General features: G+C 43.0%; 2 protein-coding genes and 1 long non-coding RNA gene across 4 annotated transcripts in view; 2 read left to right on the top strand and 1 right to left on the bottom strand.

Annotated features, from left to right (window-relative positions):
- The window catches only part of LOC119661208, a 112211-nt gene extending 111722 nt beyond the window's left edge, over positions 1-489 (bottom strand). For both annotated transcript variants that reach the window (XR_005250565.1, XR_005250566.1), the window contains exons 1-2: positions 329-489; positions 149-270 (exon numbers count right to left, since the gene is read on the bottom strand). This is a non-coding gene — a long non-coding RNA (uncharacterized LOC119661208). The remainder of the gene's footprint in view (positions 1-148; positions 271-328) is intronic.
- LOC119661206 (probable trafficking protein particle complex subunit 13 homolog) lies at positions 124-5422 on the top strand. The gene is made up of 6 exons (XM_038070430.1): positions 124-277; positions 332-719; positions 778-992; positions 1048-1145; positions 4774-4902; positions 4967-5422. The coding sequence occupies exons 1-6, from the start codon at positions 235-237 to the stop codon at positions 5375-5377; spliced, it is 1284 nt and encodes a 427-aa protein (XP_037926358.1). The 5' UTR covers positions 124-234; the 3' UTR covers positions 5378-5422.
- Positions 5423-12477: 7055 nt separating this feature from the next.
- On the top strand, positions 12478-13034 carry LOC119661678 (small integral membrane protein 12). Its single transcript, XM_038071116.1, has 2 exons — positions 12478-12693; positions 12757-13034. The coding sequence occupies exons 1-2, from the start codon at positions 12564-12566 to the stop codon at positions 12891-12893; spliced, it is 267 nt and encodes an 88-aa protein (XP_037927044.1). The 5' UTR covers positions 12478-12563; the 3' UTR covers positions 12894-13034.
- The last annotated feature ends 7473 nt before the right edge of the window (positions 13035-20507 follow it).

The raw sequence follows: 20507 nt of genomic DNA on the forward strand, positions 1-20507 counted from the left end.
TTCCCTTGCATTGTGAATCGGGTAGGATGTACGTAGCCGTCACTTTCTTGAAAAAAATTTTCTTATTAGCTCATTGAAAAGTGACATCTACCCGAGGCTAGGTCACTAACTGCGCCGCGACTAGATTATGACGGTTTCCGACATTTACCTGGCTAGGTTGCAGTGACAGCTGTTCAGTGATTAGTAAACAATACGGTGTGAAAATTATTGTGTTTGTTCGTCCTCGTCTGCAGAATGAACGTTTTGGAGCCAACGGAGCACCTTCTGGCTCTGAAAGGTAGTGAATATAAGCATTTATTGCAAAATGTGTAACACGTCTCGATCTTACCAGTTATGCGCTTAACACGTCCCACTTTGGTCAGTCCTCAAATTATCACATCGGAGACGAAAGATTTGCCTCAAAACATCCTCCAGGAAACACTTCGAAATGATATCACGGCCGTCGCAGGGTCAGAAACCCTAGCCGCCGGCCAATTTATGCTTTTACCACAGAGTTTCGGAAACATTTACTTAGGCGAGACCTTCGCCAGCTACATCTGCGTCCACAACTGCACAACTCACCCGGTGGAAGGGGTCACGGTGAAAGCTGACTTGCAGTCGAACAGTACACGTATCAGTCTGCCGATGCACGAGAAGCAGACGGCGCCGGTTACACTGAACCCAGGGAACACGCTCGACGACGTCATCCACCACGAAGTGAAGGAGATTGGGACACATATGTAAGGAAGCAGCAACGCAGATCCGCAACTGATAAGAAGGCAATTTCCTTATTTTCAGACTAGTGTGTGAAGTTCACTATAACACGCCTGCTGGGTTCCCGCAATCGTTTAGGAAATTTTTCAAATTTCAAGTATTGAAACCGTTGGACGTTAAGACGAAGTTCTACAACGCCGAGACTGACGAGGTCTACTTGGAAGCGCAGATTCAGAACATAACGGCTGGCCCGATTTGTCTGGAGAAGGTGGAGTTGGACTCTTCCGAACAGTACACAGGTACCCGCGAATCCTACACTGAGAGTTCAGGTTTGTTAATTGGTCAAATTTGCAGTTTCATCTCTCAACACGCTTCCCAATGGCGAGTCTGTGTTCAAGGCGAAGAACATGCTTCAACCCAAAAACAGCTGCCAGTTCCTCTATTGTATAAAGGTAAGCATCTTTTCCTGGTTGAGCACTTCCATTTGTAGCTGTTCATATAACGCATTTTTGTCTATACTGCGTTGGTGCTCTAAAGGCCGCCAATCACGATCCGGCAGACTTGTTAGTTACGCCAATCAGCAATGGCCATGAAAACCGTTGAGATGCACATTTAAGCTATTTTTTTTTGTTGGCGCGTTTATCAGAAATGCTTTCAAAGGATGAAGCGATGCCTGGACGGTTCGTGCGGTGACCGTGGGACGGATGCATTAACGCAAACATGTACCGGTTTGCTTGATTCCCTTTCCGGCAGGCTGACGGGCTTCCAATCGATCAAAGGATGCCTGAACAGTACAAACTGACAGGCCAGATAGCACTCACGTTCTGGCCGCTGGTTAACTGCAGACTATTCAGGCGTAACTGAAAGGCCGGCCTGACAAACATAAGAAAAATCATCCTTTTCAAAAATTAATGCAAAATTTTTTCCGAATGACATATTTTTGTGGGAATTTATGGTGTTAAATTAAAGAACAATATGTTAACCGGATATTTAAACAAAACTTGATTCAGTAATGGGAAATTTAAAACAAAACTCTATTCGGTATTAAAAATAATAGAGCACGACTCGACTTTGCAATCGTCTTATCACCCGTCGTTGGCGTCATTCGACTGACTGGCTGTACCATCTCATCCACTCTCCCCTGAACACCAATACCCCGCTAGACCGGCTCTGCTTTCGACTGCTGTTAAAACATTCTATAAAAGTAAGGGTAAGCTGCTCTCCATCTGGTCGGGTCCAACATCAAGTAGATGTGGACTTAGGACCCCTCATATCCTAAACAAAAAAATCTACATGTCATTATCCTGTTCACTGATCTATAGATCAGAATGCGATGATTGATGATCGCCATGTGCGTTTGCGATATCAGTGCTTAGATTCGTGGAAAGCAAAACAGACCCTGCATTAGAGGCGAACAGCACCATTCGAATTCAATTTGCTTCTTTAGTTTAGAATCGTTTTAGTTGGAATGATTTTTGGAACTACTTTCCAGCCATTTTGCTACCCATCGAGGCATTCACATTCATTGAAATTACACAAAATTGCCAATTTACAATTATCAAAAGTCAAATTCTAGATTCTTATGGATTTTAGAATGAAATCCTCTATAAAGAGATTGCATAAGCAAAACCCATAATTCCTAAAAGTGCTCATGCCCTCTGTATAATTATGTTCAAACCATCATCGGTCTTTGTTCCTTAGACAGTAGGACAACTGTTTTTTGTATTTAATTTTTTAAGTGGGCTGAGCTTTACTATCTTCGCCTTTGTCCTGTCTAGTAGCAGAGCCAGCTCGTCTGCAACAAGGTTGCTTAAGTTTATCGTACAAATGATCATTATACTTTTAGCTATTCTCCATTTACCTGGAATCCCACGTGCAACTTTATCAGCATAACTGAACTTGCGCCAGGGGGTTTGAGGCAACGTACTTTGTACTGTCCTCAGTAAAACAAAAATAAAATGCTGAGATCAATGTTTTTTGGAAAAAAGGTGTGACAGGCAGATAGACTGTGAATCGATTTTAATAAGGTTTTGTGTTATACAAAACCTTAAAACTGAGTTGAGGTTACGGTGGGCGGGTTACTTAATCCGTATGGATGAGGATGATCCAGCCCGGAAAGTGTATAAGTGCAATATCTACGGCAGAAAAAGAAGACGAATCAGACCCTGCCTGAGATGGAGCGATGGCGTAGGTCAGGACGCCAGACAGCTTTTAGGGACATCGAATTGGTGGACCTCGGCTCAAAACCGGAATGTCTGGAGTTTCTTATTAAGGCAGGCCTAGACCGGATATCGCCGTTGATGATACTTTCGACTATCGATTAGTTTTTAGTATCATTTTCACAGTTAGATTTAAGCTCTTCACTATGTTTAGGATCGCATATCTGACCAGTACCAGTAAGTATTTTCTGAGTTTTAGATCTTCCATTACAATAATAACATTCTTCTTCTATGGTGCTATAATCCAATGTCCTCCTGGTGCCTTTGTTTTCCCTCTTCTCGGTCGAAACCGAGCCACGTGTAAGTTACGTGGTCCACTGAGTCCTCCAATGTGCTTCGGGGTTTTCCACGTGCTCGTTTACTTTCCACCTTGGAAAGTGATTATTTTTTTAATGGACTCATTCTCAGAAACTACCCAACTGAAAAATCTGAAAAAAAATCAAGAGGCCGTCACTATATGATGCCTAGCCTCTGAAATACCTTCCATACCAATGCCGCTTGTTCGTCAAACTTACCAGAGTCTCCTTCGTAACCGTATAGGCCACTATATGGAATGATTTGTACAGTAGCGCACCATTTATATCCACTGGCATCTTTTGGATCATATGATTGTAATTTTATTTGAGTACAAGACCTATTCATTGTTATTCCGATGAGTCAAATCAGTTTCGTTGGAACTTCAAATTCAGACAAGATACTGTAGAGTACTGACCGATGAATACTATCATCTGCCTGTTTAAAATCAACAAAAATTTAAGGGATATCAATATAGTATCCTGGATTTCACCACTTGTCCAGTATTTACTTCACAGATAATATCTGATCAATTCTTGACTTTCCATGAAGCTTGGTGATCATCCCCACCACTTCTTGTCTTTAGTAGCTCCTCACGTATTCCACCCACAACCGGCATTCAGTTGTTTTTCAGTATTCTTAGTGCATTCTTGACTTCTTTAAATGGGGACATGGGGTTGCGGCATTTAGTAACTCCTCGAAATATTGGTCCAAACGATTTCTTATCTGCCCTAACATTCAGGCTGCGTTCCCCCTTTGTTAAGTTGAAAGTCTTAAATTATGCATCCAGGATATACTTATGAAAGGCTTTTGGCCGATGTCATTGCATTTATACTGTCAGAAAAGCGGGTATCCCTGGTTAATATCGGAAATCAAACTTGGTTGGAAAACCTCCGAATTCAAAATTTATCTGCAGTTAATTCATCTAACTCCGCTAAAGATGGTGTCAAGTTTTATGAACTGAATTTAAATAACCATGGAATAACGAAACGCCGTGGGTGGCGGCATTTCAGTACAGTTAATAGTAAAAACTATTTATTGCTGCTTCTCTTAAAAGCGGTTAAAATTTGTAAATTTCGAAATCTCGAACCAACATTTGGTTCAAGCCTTTTTATATGCCACAGACCCTATATATGTAATCTCGAATGAAAGACCCTGTCAACATATTGGGCGGATCCGTCCAGATTTTTTGTTTAGGTGGTAAAAGAAAATAGACGACATATCAGAACACGGTGACAATTTAGGAGAGCTTGCTATTACAGAAAGGACTACGGTTGGTTCACCCTAGAGCTACATGGCTAAGCCTGATTAAGGAGTGGATGGTTGAGTTTCTTGAGACGTCCTGATTAGAGTTGAATCATATTGATAAAAATTAGCAGCGATGCACTTAGATGTGCTAGATGCGTTAGGTTCCACGTAGAGGTCTGCAACAATCATATGAAATTGTTAATGCAACTATCATCATCAACGTTTTGTTTTAGAATTTTATGTGTACCTTTCGATGTTTGCCCACCATCCATTAAACTGTTATTTTCTTTTCGCCTTTTATTATTTTTAATATTTTCAGCCAATCCCAGAAATTGCAAAAGATATCAAGGCCCTACGAGATGCAAATAATATCGGCAAACTAGATATTGTGTGGCGTTCGAATTTGGGAGAGCGTGGCCGCCTTCAGACAAGTCAACTGCAACGGAGTGTAATTTATTATTGAATATTCCATATATGAAAGAGTAATGATGGCAATTCACTTCTCTCTACAGCCCATCGAATACAACGACCTACGACTCTTGGTTGTTCAAGCAAATAACATGGTGAAAATCGGCGAACCATTTACATTCATCTGCCAAGTAACAAACACCAGTGATCATACTGTGGATTTGAGTGCGAAACTTGACACGAAACCTAGAGCGGGATGTGAATATACGGGTTCGGCTGAATTTCATTTAGGGACCATTGAGCCCGGAAAAGCAAAAGAGTTCCCTCTTACAGTGTGTCCGACAAAGCTAGGACTAGTGAAAATAACGAATTTATTATTGACTAACACTTACCAAAAGAGAACTTATGAATTTGACGACTTTGTGCAGGTGTTTGTCGTCGATTCGGATTACTATGAAGATGAGCCATTCCAAATGAATAAATTTGTTCGTTATGATGTTGCACAGAAAGTGTAAATTTTCTGTATTAGATGATCCCAATACAACTATATTCAAATATTATCCTGTTTTGGTCATAGTTTTCCGTAGAAGATTTGTTTTTCAGCAATATTCAATCAGAGTGAAGATCGTAAGTTCTTCAAATTAATTCGACAGCACTGAAGCATCTGAGTTTTAAGTTTTGTAATTAAATTGTTTGTAAACTCTTGTCTTGTGCTATTTGAATAGCGATAGTGAAGAACTACTTACAGGTTCGTCCAAATGAGTACCTCATTAAAATAAGATGAAGATTTTCAGGACAGATGAATCGGCAATCATAGTAGCCCTGATCTATCTCGTGGAGTCTGGACAATAACAATTACGGATACGAGGGGAGCCAACACTGAAGTTAGAAGGGGCTCCATCCCGGAAGAAGATGGTATGACTCTTTTACGATGGCAGACAGTTTATTTAAATACTACCGATCAAATTAGTTTCGGGGTTATCCGGCAAAGTTATCTGGCGGGTTTTATCCCTTGTAGGTATCATGCTGTTGGACTCGGATGATCATGTCGACTGGAAACCAGATAATTTAATGGAAAGGTTCATCAACCATACTTCACAACACCGGTTTTCTTTATTTTATTATTGTCGTGTAGATGGATATCTGACCTGCATGTCGCTACGTCTATCTGTGGATCTTTCGTCACTCCCACATGTGAAAAATCTAACTGATTAACAGCGGATGGATTTCATGCTGTCCTGTCCTTAAAGTGCTGTCTCCCTGGATTTGCCTTTCTGCTAGGGAAGTGGCCACCTAGGACTGTATGTATCCCTTATAAACCGATCTACTAATCTTTTGAGTCCGTCTTAATGGGAAGGTTAGAGATATTAATTAGACTGACTGATCGGACGCTTTTTGTGACACTGAAGGTAGGTTTTTCTGGTTTCGGAACAAATATCAGATTCATTTATCATGAAGGGAATAGGAATAGGGAATTGGAATAGCAGCGTGAACGATATATATTCCGAATATGTACACACAGTGTATCTATTTCTTCTCGAGCAAGGATGATGTCATCCGGGCCTACCGATTTATCTCTCTGGAACGAGTTAAATGCCTATTTTACTCGCACAAGTAACACTATTTTGCATATCAAAGTATTCTCTCGGTTGAGAGCTGTTTACGGCTGTCTACCCTCACTTGAGATTTTGGACGCTGCCTGCGAAGTACATTTCAGGCAGATGGTTTGCCATTGATTTGCTTTCTGTGTACCTCTTGCTCCATGAGCGTAGATTGCCTAGTTGCTGACTGGGTTCGTTTCAATTTCGAGTTCGCCTCAAGCGAGTTAGTCTCTTCGCAAAAGCAACTGCATGATAATCGGTTGTCCGATCTTATGCCCTCCTTTAGTCCTTTCTGAACTTCTTTAAACCAATTCCAACCAAAAGCTGGATAAGACTTCAGAGCCCGGTGAAGCAGTGCCCTTGTCGTCCTTCTCTATCATTGGTCAAATTATTATCAAATCCTTATTCCACCATGAGATTTTATCCCTCCTTGACGTATTGAGAGGTTCTTATGTTGTTGTGATCATCTGCGTTGTGTTCTCAATTCCGACAATGGGTTTAATGCACTTCCTTCCGCTCAGTTCTATTTTGAACATCGCCCAATCAGTCCATTACAAAATCAATGCGCCCGTGATCTGTGATATCATTCGATTCTCTCCACTCTCCGGCAAGAGTCGCTATGTTAAGTGATGCCACCATATCCTGCTATTACCTCTTTGCATATTGGATGCTCTAGTGCTTTCTACACTGGATACTAGAATTTCCTTATCTTCCTGCTGGTCACGAATAGAATCATCGGCATACAACAAGTCAGCATGTCTGAAATGTAAGCCCTTGATTCCCCCACTAATAACCTAAGGTTCTTGTACAAGGATTATAAATATCTTGCAGCTATTCATCCGACGACTGATTAGTGCAGTGGCTGCTTTAGAATGCTCAAAGTTTTTTGGGAAATATCGCACCAGTGTCCGACACATTGTCGAGAAAGGAGCAGCACAACCTGAGCCAACAGTTCATGCTCTATACACCTACCGGCTCAAAGCAAAGCTTGATGTCTTGCGATCATGCAATCCTTACAGTTAGGGGGAGTTTTCTCATAAGCTGTTGGTACTGCTCAGTATCGTAACCAGATGGATTAGTGTCGTCATGCAAATCTCATCCATTGGCTCCGATAGCTTTAGCTCCGATTGAAAACTTAGCAGTTGCCGCTCGAGTTCTCTCTACTGTCCTTTCTTATGAGGAATTGATATCGTCAGAAGACCACTGCCGCTTCGGTTTGCCCTTAAACGCAAATGCTTCATACAATCTTTCCCCTTCAACCTTAACACAACTCGGGGTTAGTAGTTTGCTCGGAGGAATTGTTTTACCAGAAAGCGATTTTCCCAAAGGCAAATGTCTACCCGTTGTGACGCCGAAAAGAGGCCAGGGTCAGGAGTGCATAAAAAAAGAGACCTGCTTTGGCTCGTTCGTTAAGGACTGGGTTCCAAATGAATCGGGGCTCAATTAAATGAGTGGAAAATTTGACTCTAAACTCATGCATTTTCTCCATCGATGAGCTCAGGGTTGCTCCATCAGCCAGGGGTGGATCGTGATGATGAAAATTCAATTTCGATTTTTGTTGTATGGTTTTTCGAATTAAACTTTTTGGTTGCCCTCAGTGTTTGAATAAAACGGAAAAGATTCCCTATTCTTGAAAATGTGCTCATACATATGGTGATGGATGAGTTGAAAAGCCTCCTTCGCAAGGCTCACTGTATAACTTTATGAACGGACGCTTTGAATCACAGCTCGATAAAATTATTCCGTTTTTATTCGTTACTTTTTAAGATTTTAGAGTTTCGAGAGCAGCCAGGTGAGGCATGGGATATAGTTGTCAATTATTCAAAAGAAGTATTTAACTTGCATTGACTTAAATAAAAAAATAGTAGCACTTTGTGGGGGCAATATGAGCTGTAATTTCATAGGAAATAGAAAGGGAATTAAAAATATTTACATGAAATTGTAAATTTACATGATTATAAATAGAGAACGTTTCTGCATTTCAAAGTTTGCTAAGGAAGGACATAGACTATAATTTAACCCTTCCCCGAAGAACACGCAGGCGAAGCCGATCATAATTAAGAAATATAAATGTTAGCTATCTAGTCACCGTAAGTCGTTTAGTCTTGGATCAAATGGTCATGTGTGAATTGTTCAAAGATTATTATTATACATTTTTTTTATTTATATACAAAATTCCGCAAGGGTCCCGCTCTGACACAGAAAAAAAATGGTCACGTTAAGCATAACCCGCAATAAAGTCGTCGCTCTTCATCAAACCTTCGATGCTCTCCCCATTAATGTAAGTAAGAATTATGCTCTTTAGAACAGATTCAATTAGGTTCAGTGATGAAAGATCGTTCATCATGGAATACGATAAGGTTGTAACAATCTTTCCATGCGATTAAATACATGCAACTCAAGGTACACTGAGAAATAGATGTTCAGTTTTAAGGTAATAAAGGAAATTAATAAAGTGAAATTAGCTGATATGTGTAATTGTGTGAAAGTTTCATAAAACTCTGCACAGAACTTGCAGGGAGTGTCCGTAGATATCCATAGCTTCCCCAGGGTATAGTTTTGCCGAAAGTGACCAGTGCGTATTTCCACTATAATCCGAAGGCTCTTCTTGGTAAGGTTTAAGCATCCCTTTGTGGATCTCTCAGTCGTTCTTCTACATATTTTAGTGTCATACCCACAAACTCGTTTCCGCTTCCAAAGAAAGGTTCTGATCCATGCAGCAATGTCCCTGTTCCCTCCCTGACTAGTTCGTTTGCATTCCCTTCCAACCCAACATAGCCTGGAACTCAAAGCATCCAGACCTTATTGTGCGAGCCGTTCAGTCTCTGAAAGCCTTCCCATACCAGTTTATAGTTCACATGGTTGGATCTAAGTGCATTGATCGCCTCTTAGCTGTCGGTCAGAATAGCAATATTCTGCCCCTTATAGTTGCATTGGTGTTGATTGGAGGCACATCTGTCCATGGCGTATGTTTCCGCCTGGAATATGCCTAGGTTTAAACTAGGTTTACCTTGCACCAATGGTCACGACTCCCGCTCCCTCTGATATGTGGGATCTGTTAGTATACCAGGTAATTAGTTGCAGGTTTAAGCGTCGGGGTATAACCCCATCTTTTTTTCTCCTGTAGACTTGCAAGTCATCAAAGCTTTCCGACATGTGTTTTCAACATGCGTCTTCCAGAGTAGTTTTTGGTCTACGGCCATTCCCAAATATTTGACTCCTGCTTCTCGTTTCGCCTCCATTCCATGTAACCTAATTGCTCTCAGGTGATCAAACTTGCGCTTTGTAGTGAATGATACTACTGTGGTTTTGGCTGGATTGATGCGCAGCCCCACCTTCCTGCAACATACACTATTAACCCTTAGTCCAGTTTGGATTCTGTCACATAGGGTGTCCTCATATTTGCCGCTACAGATTAAAACAATGTCGACACCTTAACCTTGGCCAGGGGTTCATCCATTACCATACCCCCCATAAGAGGCCTATCGCCTATAGACAACTTTGAGTAGTATTCATGACAGTTGAATTTGTACTATCGGTACTTCTATTTGTCTACTCTCTAGAATTCTGCACGTCCAGAATGCTAGGGTGTTCCCCACTTCCTTGCAGATCAGGGCATCTCCTATCTCTATTTGTGACGTGTTATGGAATGCTCCTTCGTTATCCAAAAACTTATAACATTGCTAATTCATTTGTTTCTATGACATGTTTCTGATGCAAGGTAGTTTCGGTTGACCGTCCTACCGTCCTGATGTAAGGAATTGTGCCTTACAATATTACTGCTACTAAAGTTATCTATGACTTTCTCTAGCATTTTGAGCACGAATGATGTAAGGCCAATGGGTCTGAAAGATTTAGAGTGAAAACTATCTTTTATACCCGCTTTCGGAATAAAGACCACTTTGTCCCGCCACCATATCCAGGCTATGCAGCCCCTAATCACCCTTAGAAGATACTCTAAGGTGACTTCTGGACCTTTCTGGAGTAGTACTGGGAGGATGCCATCTAATCCGAGTAATTTCAGTGGCTCAAGGTTTCCCACTGCCCCCTATCCTAGCTTCCGAGCATACATCTTTTGCTAATTTCTCGTTCTCCTTTTTTCTCCGTTGGTTCGTAGGGGTTTTGAGCAGAATGTTGGCCCAGAGAATAAGAATAAATTCGAAAAAAAATCGATTGGTGTCGCTGCTTCTCCAGACTTCATGATGGGTGTTGGCATCGCAGCCGAGGAAAAGTTGTTGTTGTCTAGCGGCTAGGCCCGGTGGGATCCATATGTCGTGTCCTGGGAAGAAGCCCGATGCGACGATTGCCCCTCGAATTCTCCCCCTCGCCTTCCACTCAGAATTGTATAGTTACGGGGTCTCCGATCACAAACTCTGAAAGACATATATATTTTGAATTACGTTTAAGAATGATAATAATAATAATCGTTGGTGCCACAATCCATATTGGATCAGGGCCTTGAAGTGTGTTAGAGCACTTCATTCAAGACTGTAACGGTACGCTACAGTATATTGTAGGAGGCAATGTGGTCAGCATTGCGCTCGCTTGAGATTATTACCCTGATTTGACTCAGGTACTCATTCACAGCTGAGTCGACTGGTATCCGACGTCAAATCACGATACAAATCCCACTGCCACCAGCGAGATTTGAACCGCGGCCTTCCGTGTGACAACCCAGTGCTCTAACCACTGAGCTATCCGGACACTAAGATAAAAATGATACAAGCCCAAATTACCTGCATGCTTTCTCCTTGCAAATTGCGAATCTACCCCCAGTACACCCAGGACTCCTGAGTCAGCACTACTCCAGTGTTACCTTTAAAACTAGTGGGGGTTTACTTGGGTTATTTTAGAGCTGGCCATTGGTTCCGTTATTGTTTGGAACTCTTTCACACTGTCGGAGTATCACACGGCGCTTTCTTGCAAGTCGCTGTCCACCCGAAGTCCTAGAAGATCCAGGTATAAGTCGTCCATCTTCTCCTCTCCACTGGACAGCAGGTTTACATCCTTGCTTGATTCCGCCCTTTCAGTCTTTACGGGCTTGGAGATTCATGCGAGACCTCGATAGGTTTTCCACCCGATATCTCCTCCGAAGTATCTTTCCTCTGTGTACGAGCACAGGTATGTTGCTAAATCTATAATTAATATGGCAATTTCGACGTTTGCCTCCATCTACCTCGATTTACCCCGAAGAATTTACCTTTGTCTTCCACCTTGCTTCTAAAGACCCTCCATAATCGCGTATGGAAATCATCGTTCTGAGCAATTAGGAAGTCCATAAGATTCTCCGTCTCCAGCTTTGCGACTTTAGGAAGAAAAATTGTCACTAGTATATAGTCCCCAGCACATGTCGACAATTCTACTCCTTCCCAGTCTTGTTATTTAGGGACTGTAGTCCTAAGCTGCTGTGATCTCCGTCGCGCACATTACCAGTATATGATCTTGTCGAAAGTGTATCCCGTGAACACAAGCTTTATTTGTTGGAGATGTTTTTCGACTCAGACAGTCTAGATCCGTAGCTTTTGTTAACAGTAGGGTCATCTCTTACAAGGTGTCTTTCAGAACTGACTAATGGTCCTCGTAGACGAGAGACTTGCCTCCTATAGAGCCACATATGTATCATCCGCAAAGAGAGACAGACAGATTGCCTCCCATTCTGCGTCAGTCAATCTTGCAGGCCACCGCGTGCCTGTCCTAAGCAACTACCATATATTGCTAATTTTTTGAACAAGTTATAACAGACATCATTATTTTATCTATTTCCAGTAGCGTTCTTAGTTACTTTCGGATATTTTATTATCTGAAGAGCCATCATCGTAAGAAATCATTAATTTCAACAGATTCAGATATATATTTATAAATGGCGCCATAACTAAAAGGGCGATCATGGGATGTAACGATTTGTCTCTTTCAAAGCCTCTTTAAATATAGGGGATTTCCCCATAAGCAATTAAAATAGAGCCAACTCGTAGCGCCAGATGAATCTGCAGCGGGAAACAGATGTACTAGGCTCAGCCCAGCTGTTTCTGACAATTCTCGCCGGTCACGTCCAAATTTCGGCTCGGGCTCTAATTGGGCGCAATTGTAAATATCGTCGAAGATGTGGCCAATTTTAATGCATTTTTTACGCACCAACGCGGTGTACATCACTCTCCCGTTCGCTGCTGTTGTCGGATTTGTCGGTTACAATCTAGAAAGTATTCTATCCGATAAAAAGACGCCATACAATAGTAAGTGTTTTTACCGATAAATTTCGTAACTCTCGCTTAACAGAGGACCACTTTCTATTGCAGAATCTATCCAGGAAAATCGTGCTGAGCGGCTCACCGATGAGACCCTTGCCTCCGATCCGACGAAAGTGGAGAAGCTACGCTTGCATGAGAATGTTCTCGGACGAAATTTACCGCCCTCTTTACAAGCGGCCAAATGAATTCTGAACTTCCATCAAATGTGATAGCTTCCTCTTAACTTCAACAAATCTTATTGTTAAGGGCGTAACGCGCCAGCAGTCACAAATAGTATGTGTAAATAAAAATATCGATTTCACGGTTAAAATAAATTGTCCAAGTTAGCTGGATATTCGGCGGGTCATGGGCATGAAATCCACAATGGCAGGCTGACCTGTGTAAGGGAAACATATTTGCAGAAATCGGCAACAATGGCACTGTCCCAATCCGCTAAAGAAAGCTTTCTAATTGGTAATTAATTCAGCAAATGGTTTCTCAGTGTCATCAGAAAACATAAGAAAACGCTGCCCACAAAGTGAACATGATTTTTAAGGGGAGTTGTTGAGCGTTGTCGGAAAATAATGTGTTATGTGCCCCCGCCTTCCATTACCTTACTTCTTTGTGTATTCAGTACGCGCTGTCATTGCGGTCGGATGCTGTTTTCGTGTTGACTTTCAGCAAGAGGGTTGCAAAATTTACGAAAGTTTAGTGTTTACGTCCCTGTTGAGGAAAGGTACTTGTGTTTATTATTAATTTATGAAGATTTAATGTTCTATGAGTTTATGTTGTTTTCATCACTATTTCTTACTTATAATAATAATTGTTGGCACAACAATCCATTTGGATCAGGGCCTTCAAGTGTGTTACAGCATTTCACTCAAGACCGTAACGGTACACTACAGTGTACTGTAGGAAGCAATGTGGTCTGCATGGCGCTCGCCCGAGATTATTACTCTCATTTGACTCAGGTACTCATTCACAGCTGAGTGGACTGGTATCCGACGTCAAATCACGATACAAATCCCACTGTCACCAGTGAAATTTGAATCGCGATTTTCCGTACGACAGCCTTATGCTCTACCCACTCAGCTACCCAGACACAACATAACCGTAACATCAGCAAAAGCCATGCCAGGCATAGTGGCATGGCGAGTGCCTTCAGCGGTAATCCGCTCAGCATACTGAGCGGGTAACCCCCAAAGTTCACCCCAATATTCTTTGCTCCCGCCACCGGAAACTGTACTGTCTGAACGCTCTGTTGGGTTTCATTGAGAGATCTGAAAGAAGTAGGAATACCGGAAGCTGAACGCTTCGGGTATAAAGGTTTTATGCTCCTTTTCTGTGACAAATTTCCTATTCATGTTTTGCCATTCGCATGTAACTCCAATTCATTCATATTCCTTGATACACATATGTGTTTCCAAACTCAAACTCTGCCGTCTTTATTTGATGATGACGTCATACACGCCTTAGAGTGCAATAGAGATAGAGTGCGAATTCACGGGAATTATATAATTTTGACCATCTATAACTTTGTTAATAATAGTTGAATTTTTGTCAAACTTTTGTTATTACTTATAACGATACCAAATTCGGTACTTCTAGGATGAATAAAGGGGGTTTTCTGGTAAATTTCTAAAATATTCTGTGAAAAATAAATTTTGCACCCCCTTCCACAAGTATGGGGAGCCCAACCAGCAAAAAAGTGCAATTTCCGCTTCAGCGGTAAGCCTGCATACTGGCCGACTGACGTAACAACACTCGATGTGATTTATTTCTTCCTTACTAAGGGAATCTTAGACGAGTACATTCATGTTGCCAATAATGAAAACATCATGCCCGATCATTCGCCTGTTATGATGCCAGTCAGCGAAAAAGTGAGGAGAAAAGACTATCCTCCCAGGCTAACTAATAAACAAACAAAGTGGGCAGCATTTAAAAGGTACCTCTTAGAAAACGTCTGCATAAATGACCAAATCAACACTGCTTATCAACTCGAGGAAGAGATAAATTTGCTAAGATGAACATACAAAAAGCGTGCGGTCAAGCAGTGCACTGCAGGATAGACTGACGCGGAACATAGCTCCCTGAGGCCAACCTATCTCTCTCTAAGGTTGAGCTGTCTCTCCTCTGGGACGGTGTGTGCCTTTTCAGGGGCCAAGCCTCTCGTCTACCAAGACCGTTAGTGAGTGGTGATAGCCACACCCTGTACGAGGTGACCCTACTATTAATAAAACGCTACGGATCTAGACTGGGGAGCTGAGAAACCGGGGGGCAGCAGAGATCAGCCCGCATTAAGGGAATGCTCCCAAAAAATCCAGACATGAACCCAAGGGAGGAGAAAACCCGGGCAGGTCAGGAGTGAAGGCAGGACCCAGAAAGCCCGCCACTAGCTATGCTAGTGCGGTCAAGGGCATTCGACTGTGGCCATACTGCCAAAAAGGTTTCTCGAGCAAATACTCACTCGGGAGGAACAGGAAATCATTGAGGACCTTGTCGTCAAGCAGATGATCAAGGGTTGGACGTCGAAACTGGTGGACTGCGCGACGGAAGACACCGCAGAATGGGTTAGAACCATAGTTCCTAGATTGCCAGGGTGGGAAGGGGTGGAACTGTCAACATGTGCTGGGGATGATATACCAGGAGTCCACATGGTGACAGTTTTTCTGCCAAAGGTCGCGGCAATAGAAACGGAAGACCTTATGAGACTCCTAATTGCTCAGAATGAAGATCTCAATACTCGACTATGGAGTCTTCAAGAGCAAGGTGGAGGGCAAGGGTAAACTCATCACGATCGGGGTAGATGACCGATCCCTGGAGGCAATTAAACGTCGGAGTTGTCATATCAGCTACCGATTTGGCAACATACCCGTGCATGTGCACAGGGAAAAGCCGAGGAAACAGGCAAGTGTAAACTCATCACGATTGGGGTAGATGACTGATCCCTGGAGGCAATTAAACGTCGGAGTTGTCATATCAACTACCGATTAGGCAACATATCCGTGCATGTGCACAGGGAAAAGCCGAGGAAAGAGACCTCGGAGGAGGCATCGGGTGAAAAACTTACCGAGGTCCCTGAAGAAGTCTCGGAAGCCATAGAGGCGGAAACTGGATAAACCAGGGAAATAGACCTGCTGCCCAGTGAAGAGCAGAAGCTGGACGACCTAGACCTAGGACTCCTAGGGCTCAATGTGGACAGCGACGCGCAGGAAAGCGCCATGTTGGAGGAGGAGGGTGACACTCCGACAGTGGAGAAGAGTTCCAAACAATAACGGAGCCAATAGCTAGCACTAAGATAGCCCAGATAAACCTCCACCATGCAAGAACTGCATCTGCAGTGATTGCAAGGGCAAATTCCAAGGAGAGCATTGGAATAGTGCTGACTCAGGAGCCCTGGGTGTACCGGGGGCAGATTCGCGGTCTGCAAGGAGGAGACACGCAGGTAATTCTCAAACGTAATTTAAAATACATATGTCTTTCAGAGTTCTTAACCGGGGACCTTGTGGTTATCCAAGTCTCATTGGAAGCCGGGAGGAGCACTCGAGAGGCAGTTGTAGCATCGGGATACTTCCCAGGAGACGAGAGCCGGGCTCGACCGGAACAAGTCGCAAAGCTGACGAAGTATTGCGAGGAGAGGGCGTTACCACTTCTTCTCGGCTGCGATGCCAACGCCCACCACGAAGTCTGGGGAAGCAGCGACACTAATCGTAGAGAAGAGTACCTTCTCGAATTTATTCTTAGCAATAAGTTAGAAATATACAACGTAGGGAACACTCCAACATTTGTAACCAGCATCAGACAGGAGGTACTAGATATAACTCTAGCAAATACCCTAATGAACTGGATGGTCAGGATGTGGAGGGTGTCGGATGAACCCTCAATGTCTGATCACAGGATAATCAGATTCGACATTGAGGGTAACTCCGAAATAAAAAGAATAATAAGGAATCCCAAGAGAACGGATTGGGAATCCTATACAACGCACTTGAGCAACAACATTGCCCACCTTCAAGAGGGCGGTGACATCAGAAGCGAACTGGAATTAGAAACGGTGGTGGAAAACCTGAACACAATCGTCATTGACGCATATGAGGTCAGCTGTCCGGCTAAGACAGTCATCAAGGGATGTACCATGGTGGAACAAGAACCTAGCCAGAATGAGGTACGAAAACTCTTTAACCGAGCAAAACAAACCGGGGACTGACGGAGGTATAAAAATGCACTGACTGCGTATAGCAACGCGATCAGGGAAGCGAAAGGGAACAGCTTTAGGGAATTCTGTGAAGGGGTTGAACAGATCACAGAAGCAAACAGGCTGTACAAGGCTGTAGCCAAAGACGGGGGAATATCCTCTGTCTGCTTGAAAAAGGAAGATGGGACATCCACCGAGAATGAGGAGGATAGGGTACACCTGCTTCTCAGAACTCATTTCCCGGGGTCCTACCCCTCGGTGACAGACAACAATCTGCTTGACACCCCAACAACGAATAAAAGGGGAAGGAAAGAAAGCTGGAAACTAGCAAAAGAGGTATGCTCAGAAGCTAGGTTAAGATGGGCAGTGGGAACTTTTAAACCAATGAAATCTCCCGGAGTAGACGGCATTTTCCCAGCACTTATCCTAGGCCTAGGAATTATCTTAGAGTCTCTTCTGAGGATGGTAAGAGGGAGCATAGCACTGGGTTACATACCAAGGGCATGGAGACGGGCAAAAGTGGTCTTTATTCCGAAAGCGGGTAAAAAGGATCCTTTTCACCCTAAATCTTTCAGACCAATCTGGCTAACATCGTTCGTACTCAAAATGGTGGAGAAGGTCATAGACAACTATATTAGAATTAATGTTCTAAAGCGTAATCCCCTACATCACTGTCAACACGCTTACCGGGCAGGACGGTCAACTGAAACTGCTCTGTTTCAGCTGACAGAGGCACTACGGGACGCCATAGAAACAAAAGAAATTGCACTGTGCGCGTTTTTGCATATCGAAGGAGCATTCGACAACACATCGCACACAGAGATACAGGATGCCCTGAGCCGCAAAAGAGTGGGAAACACCCTGGCACTCTGGATGGGCAAAATACTAGAAAGCAGACAAATTGAGGTACAAATTCTATTATCATGAACACCACTCAAGGCTGTCCACAGGGTGGAGTACTATCGCCGCTGATGTGGAGTATGGTAGTGGATGAACTCCTGGACGTGTTAACTAATACTGGAATACAAGTCCAGGGCTACGCGGACGACATTGTTTTAATCTGTAGGGGCAAATATGAAGATACCCTATGTGATAGAATCCAAACTGGATTAAGGGTTACTAGTGCCTGGTGCAGGAAGGTGGGACTGCGGATCAACCCAACCAAAACCACCATAGTACCATTCACTAGGAGGCGTAAGCCTGAAAGCCATAACATTACATGATATGGAGGTGAAACGAGAAACAGAGGTCAAATATTTGGGAATCACGCTAGACCAAAAATTACTCTGCAAGACACATGTCGGAAACACTTGTCGGAAAGCCACGAGGGCTCTGATGACTTGCAGATCCATAGCAGGAAAAAAATGGGGTTGCAGCCCGAAGATACTACTTTGGATATATACTGCAATAGTAAGGCCAATGATTACCTATGGAGCGGGAATCTGAGCAGAAAGAACCCAACTCAGCACACAAGCCAGGGAATTACATAAGCTCCAAAGGCTGGCTTGCGTGTGTATCAATGGGGTAATGAGGACATGCCCAACGGCATCCCTGGAGGTCCTTCTGGGATTAACCCCTCTCCATCTGCACATACAGATGCAGGCAAGGAGATCAATATTCAGGATGGCCGGTAGTATGAGTGAGGCAGGGAGCTGCCTAAATCGAAGGAAGATTGATATCCTTTCTAGGCGGTATCCCGAATTACTGATACCGAGGGACAACATGAAAACGAGGTTTCACTTCGATACGAAGTTTGAAACACGTTGGAGTAACAAGGCAAACTGGGAGAGCGTGGCTGCGCAATACGGCTTAAACTAGCAACTGATTACTTGGTACACTGATGGATCCCTCACAGCAGAGGGAGCGGGTGCCGGTGTCATTGGTCCAAGGACAATGTACTTTGAGCCAATGGGCAGGTACACTAGCATATTCCAGGCGGAAATATACGCCATAGACAAATGTGCCTCCTTTAATCTGCAAAGGAACTACAGGGGGCAGAACATAGCTATTCTCACCGATAGCCAAGCAGCGATCAAGGCACTTAGGTCCAACCAGGTGAACTCTAAACTGGTATGGGAATGCCTTGAGAGACTGAATACACTCGCCTCGTCCAACAAGGTGTGGATACTTTGGGTTCCAGGCCATGCTGGGTTGGAAGGCAACGAGGCAGCGAATGAACTAGCCAAGAAGGGAGCAGGGATGCCTTTACACGGACCAGAACCCTTCTGTGGAATCGGAAACGATTTCATGGCTATGAATTTAAGAAACGAAGAGAAACGGTTGAGGAAACTATATTGGGCGGGCCTACCAGGGATGGAGCAGTCCAGGGGATACGAACCCATGCGTACAAAGGATTGCTTAAACCTCACCAAAAAGAACCTCCGAATCATAGTGGGAATTCTCCCTAGTCATTGTCGGCTGAACTATCACCTAGGGAAGCTAGGGATATCTACGGACACTGCCTGCAGGTTTTGTGAGGAAGAGGACGAAACCTCTATGCACGTCCTGGGACAGTGTCCGGCACTTGTGCAAAGTAGGTCGAGACATCTGGGAGAACACTTAATACTACATGCAAAGCTGAAACATCTGGAAGTGGGGAACATACTAAAGTTCCTAACGGTTATAGGCCTGCTCGAGATACTATGATCAATAGGTACACTATAACCAGTAAAAGGGGCACAATAGTTCTGCTAAATTCGCAGATGACCGTCGACAACAAGTTGCTAAATTATAAGCAGATAAGGCCCATATGGACGCAATCTTATTCAGTCAGCTTTGGGATTGTGCCAAATTATCATATCTCAAGGTCATACAAACGTTCGAAACTAAAGTGTTTAGAACCATAGTAAAAGGTTAGTGAATGATTACATCAAAATAACGAAGTCGAAAAATTGACTAAAAGAGTAAAGCAAATTGGCTTGCTAACATAAAGTTACTGAGGAAGAACAGCGAAATCTCCTAATAAAAGCGAAACTAAAATATGCAAAGAACGCTGTGAAATCTCAGCCGTAGCTTAGCCAGGGGTGGTTTTAGTGGGTAAAAATCCCACACTCTCAGGGATCATGAGTCCTGGGGTCTTTTCAAGATTTCTAAGATGTTAAAAAAAAGGAAAAAAAAATATAACAAAACTTATAACAGACCCTGTGACCATTGAAAGCTGCAGAAATCTAAACAAGTCGGGCAACCGGAAGCTCGGCGCTTCACGTATGAAAGGTTTTGTTTGCTTCTTCTTTGAGTATATTTGAGTGCAAAACTCTCCCATTTGTACGTAGCCCGTTATGTATATGCATTTAGCATGTCAGGCTACTCACTTTAGTGTGATATTGATAATTGCAGTAAATTTACAGATTAAAGTCAACTTTAAGCTACTGTAACTTTGTTAGTAATAGTACGATTTTGATCAAATTTGGGAATAACCTGCTTCATATTATATTCTATATATGCTATCAACTTTTATAAGTCTAGGATAAACTTAAGGGAGCTTTTTACTTAATTTCCCCAAAAATATGGTAACATACTATTATTAACTTAATTTGAGCAGATATCGATATGGAGAGTATTTTGAGGCCTGGACACCATATAGAGACAGCTTTATGATTTTTTCAGATTTTTCGGTTGGGTAGTT

Source organism: Hermetia illucens, chromosome 1 (genome assembly GCF_905115235.1).
Source record: "Hermetia illucens chromosome 1, iHerIll2.2.curated.20191125, whole genome shotgun sequence".
Taxonomy (NCBI): domain Eukaryota; kingdom Metazoa; phylum Arthropoda; class Insecta; order Diptera; family Stratiomyidae; genus Hermetia; species Hermetia illucens.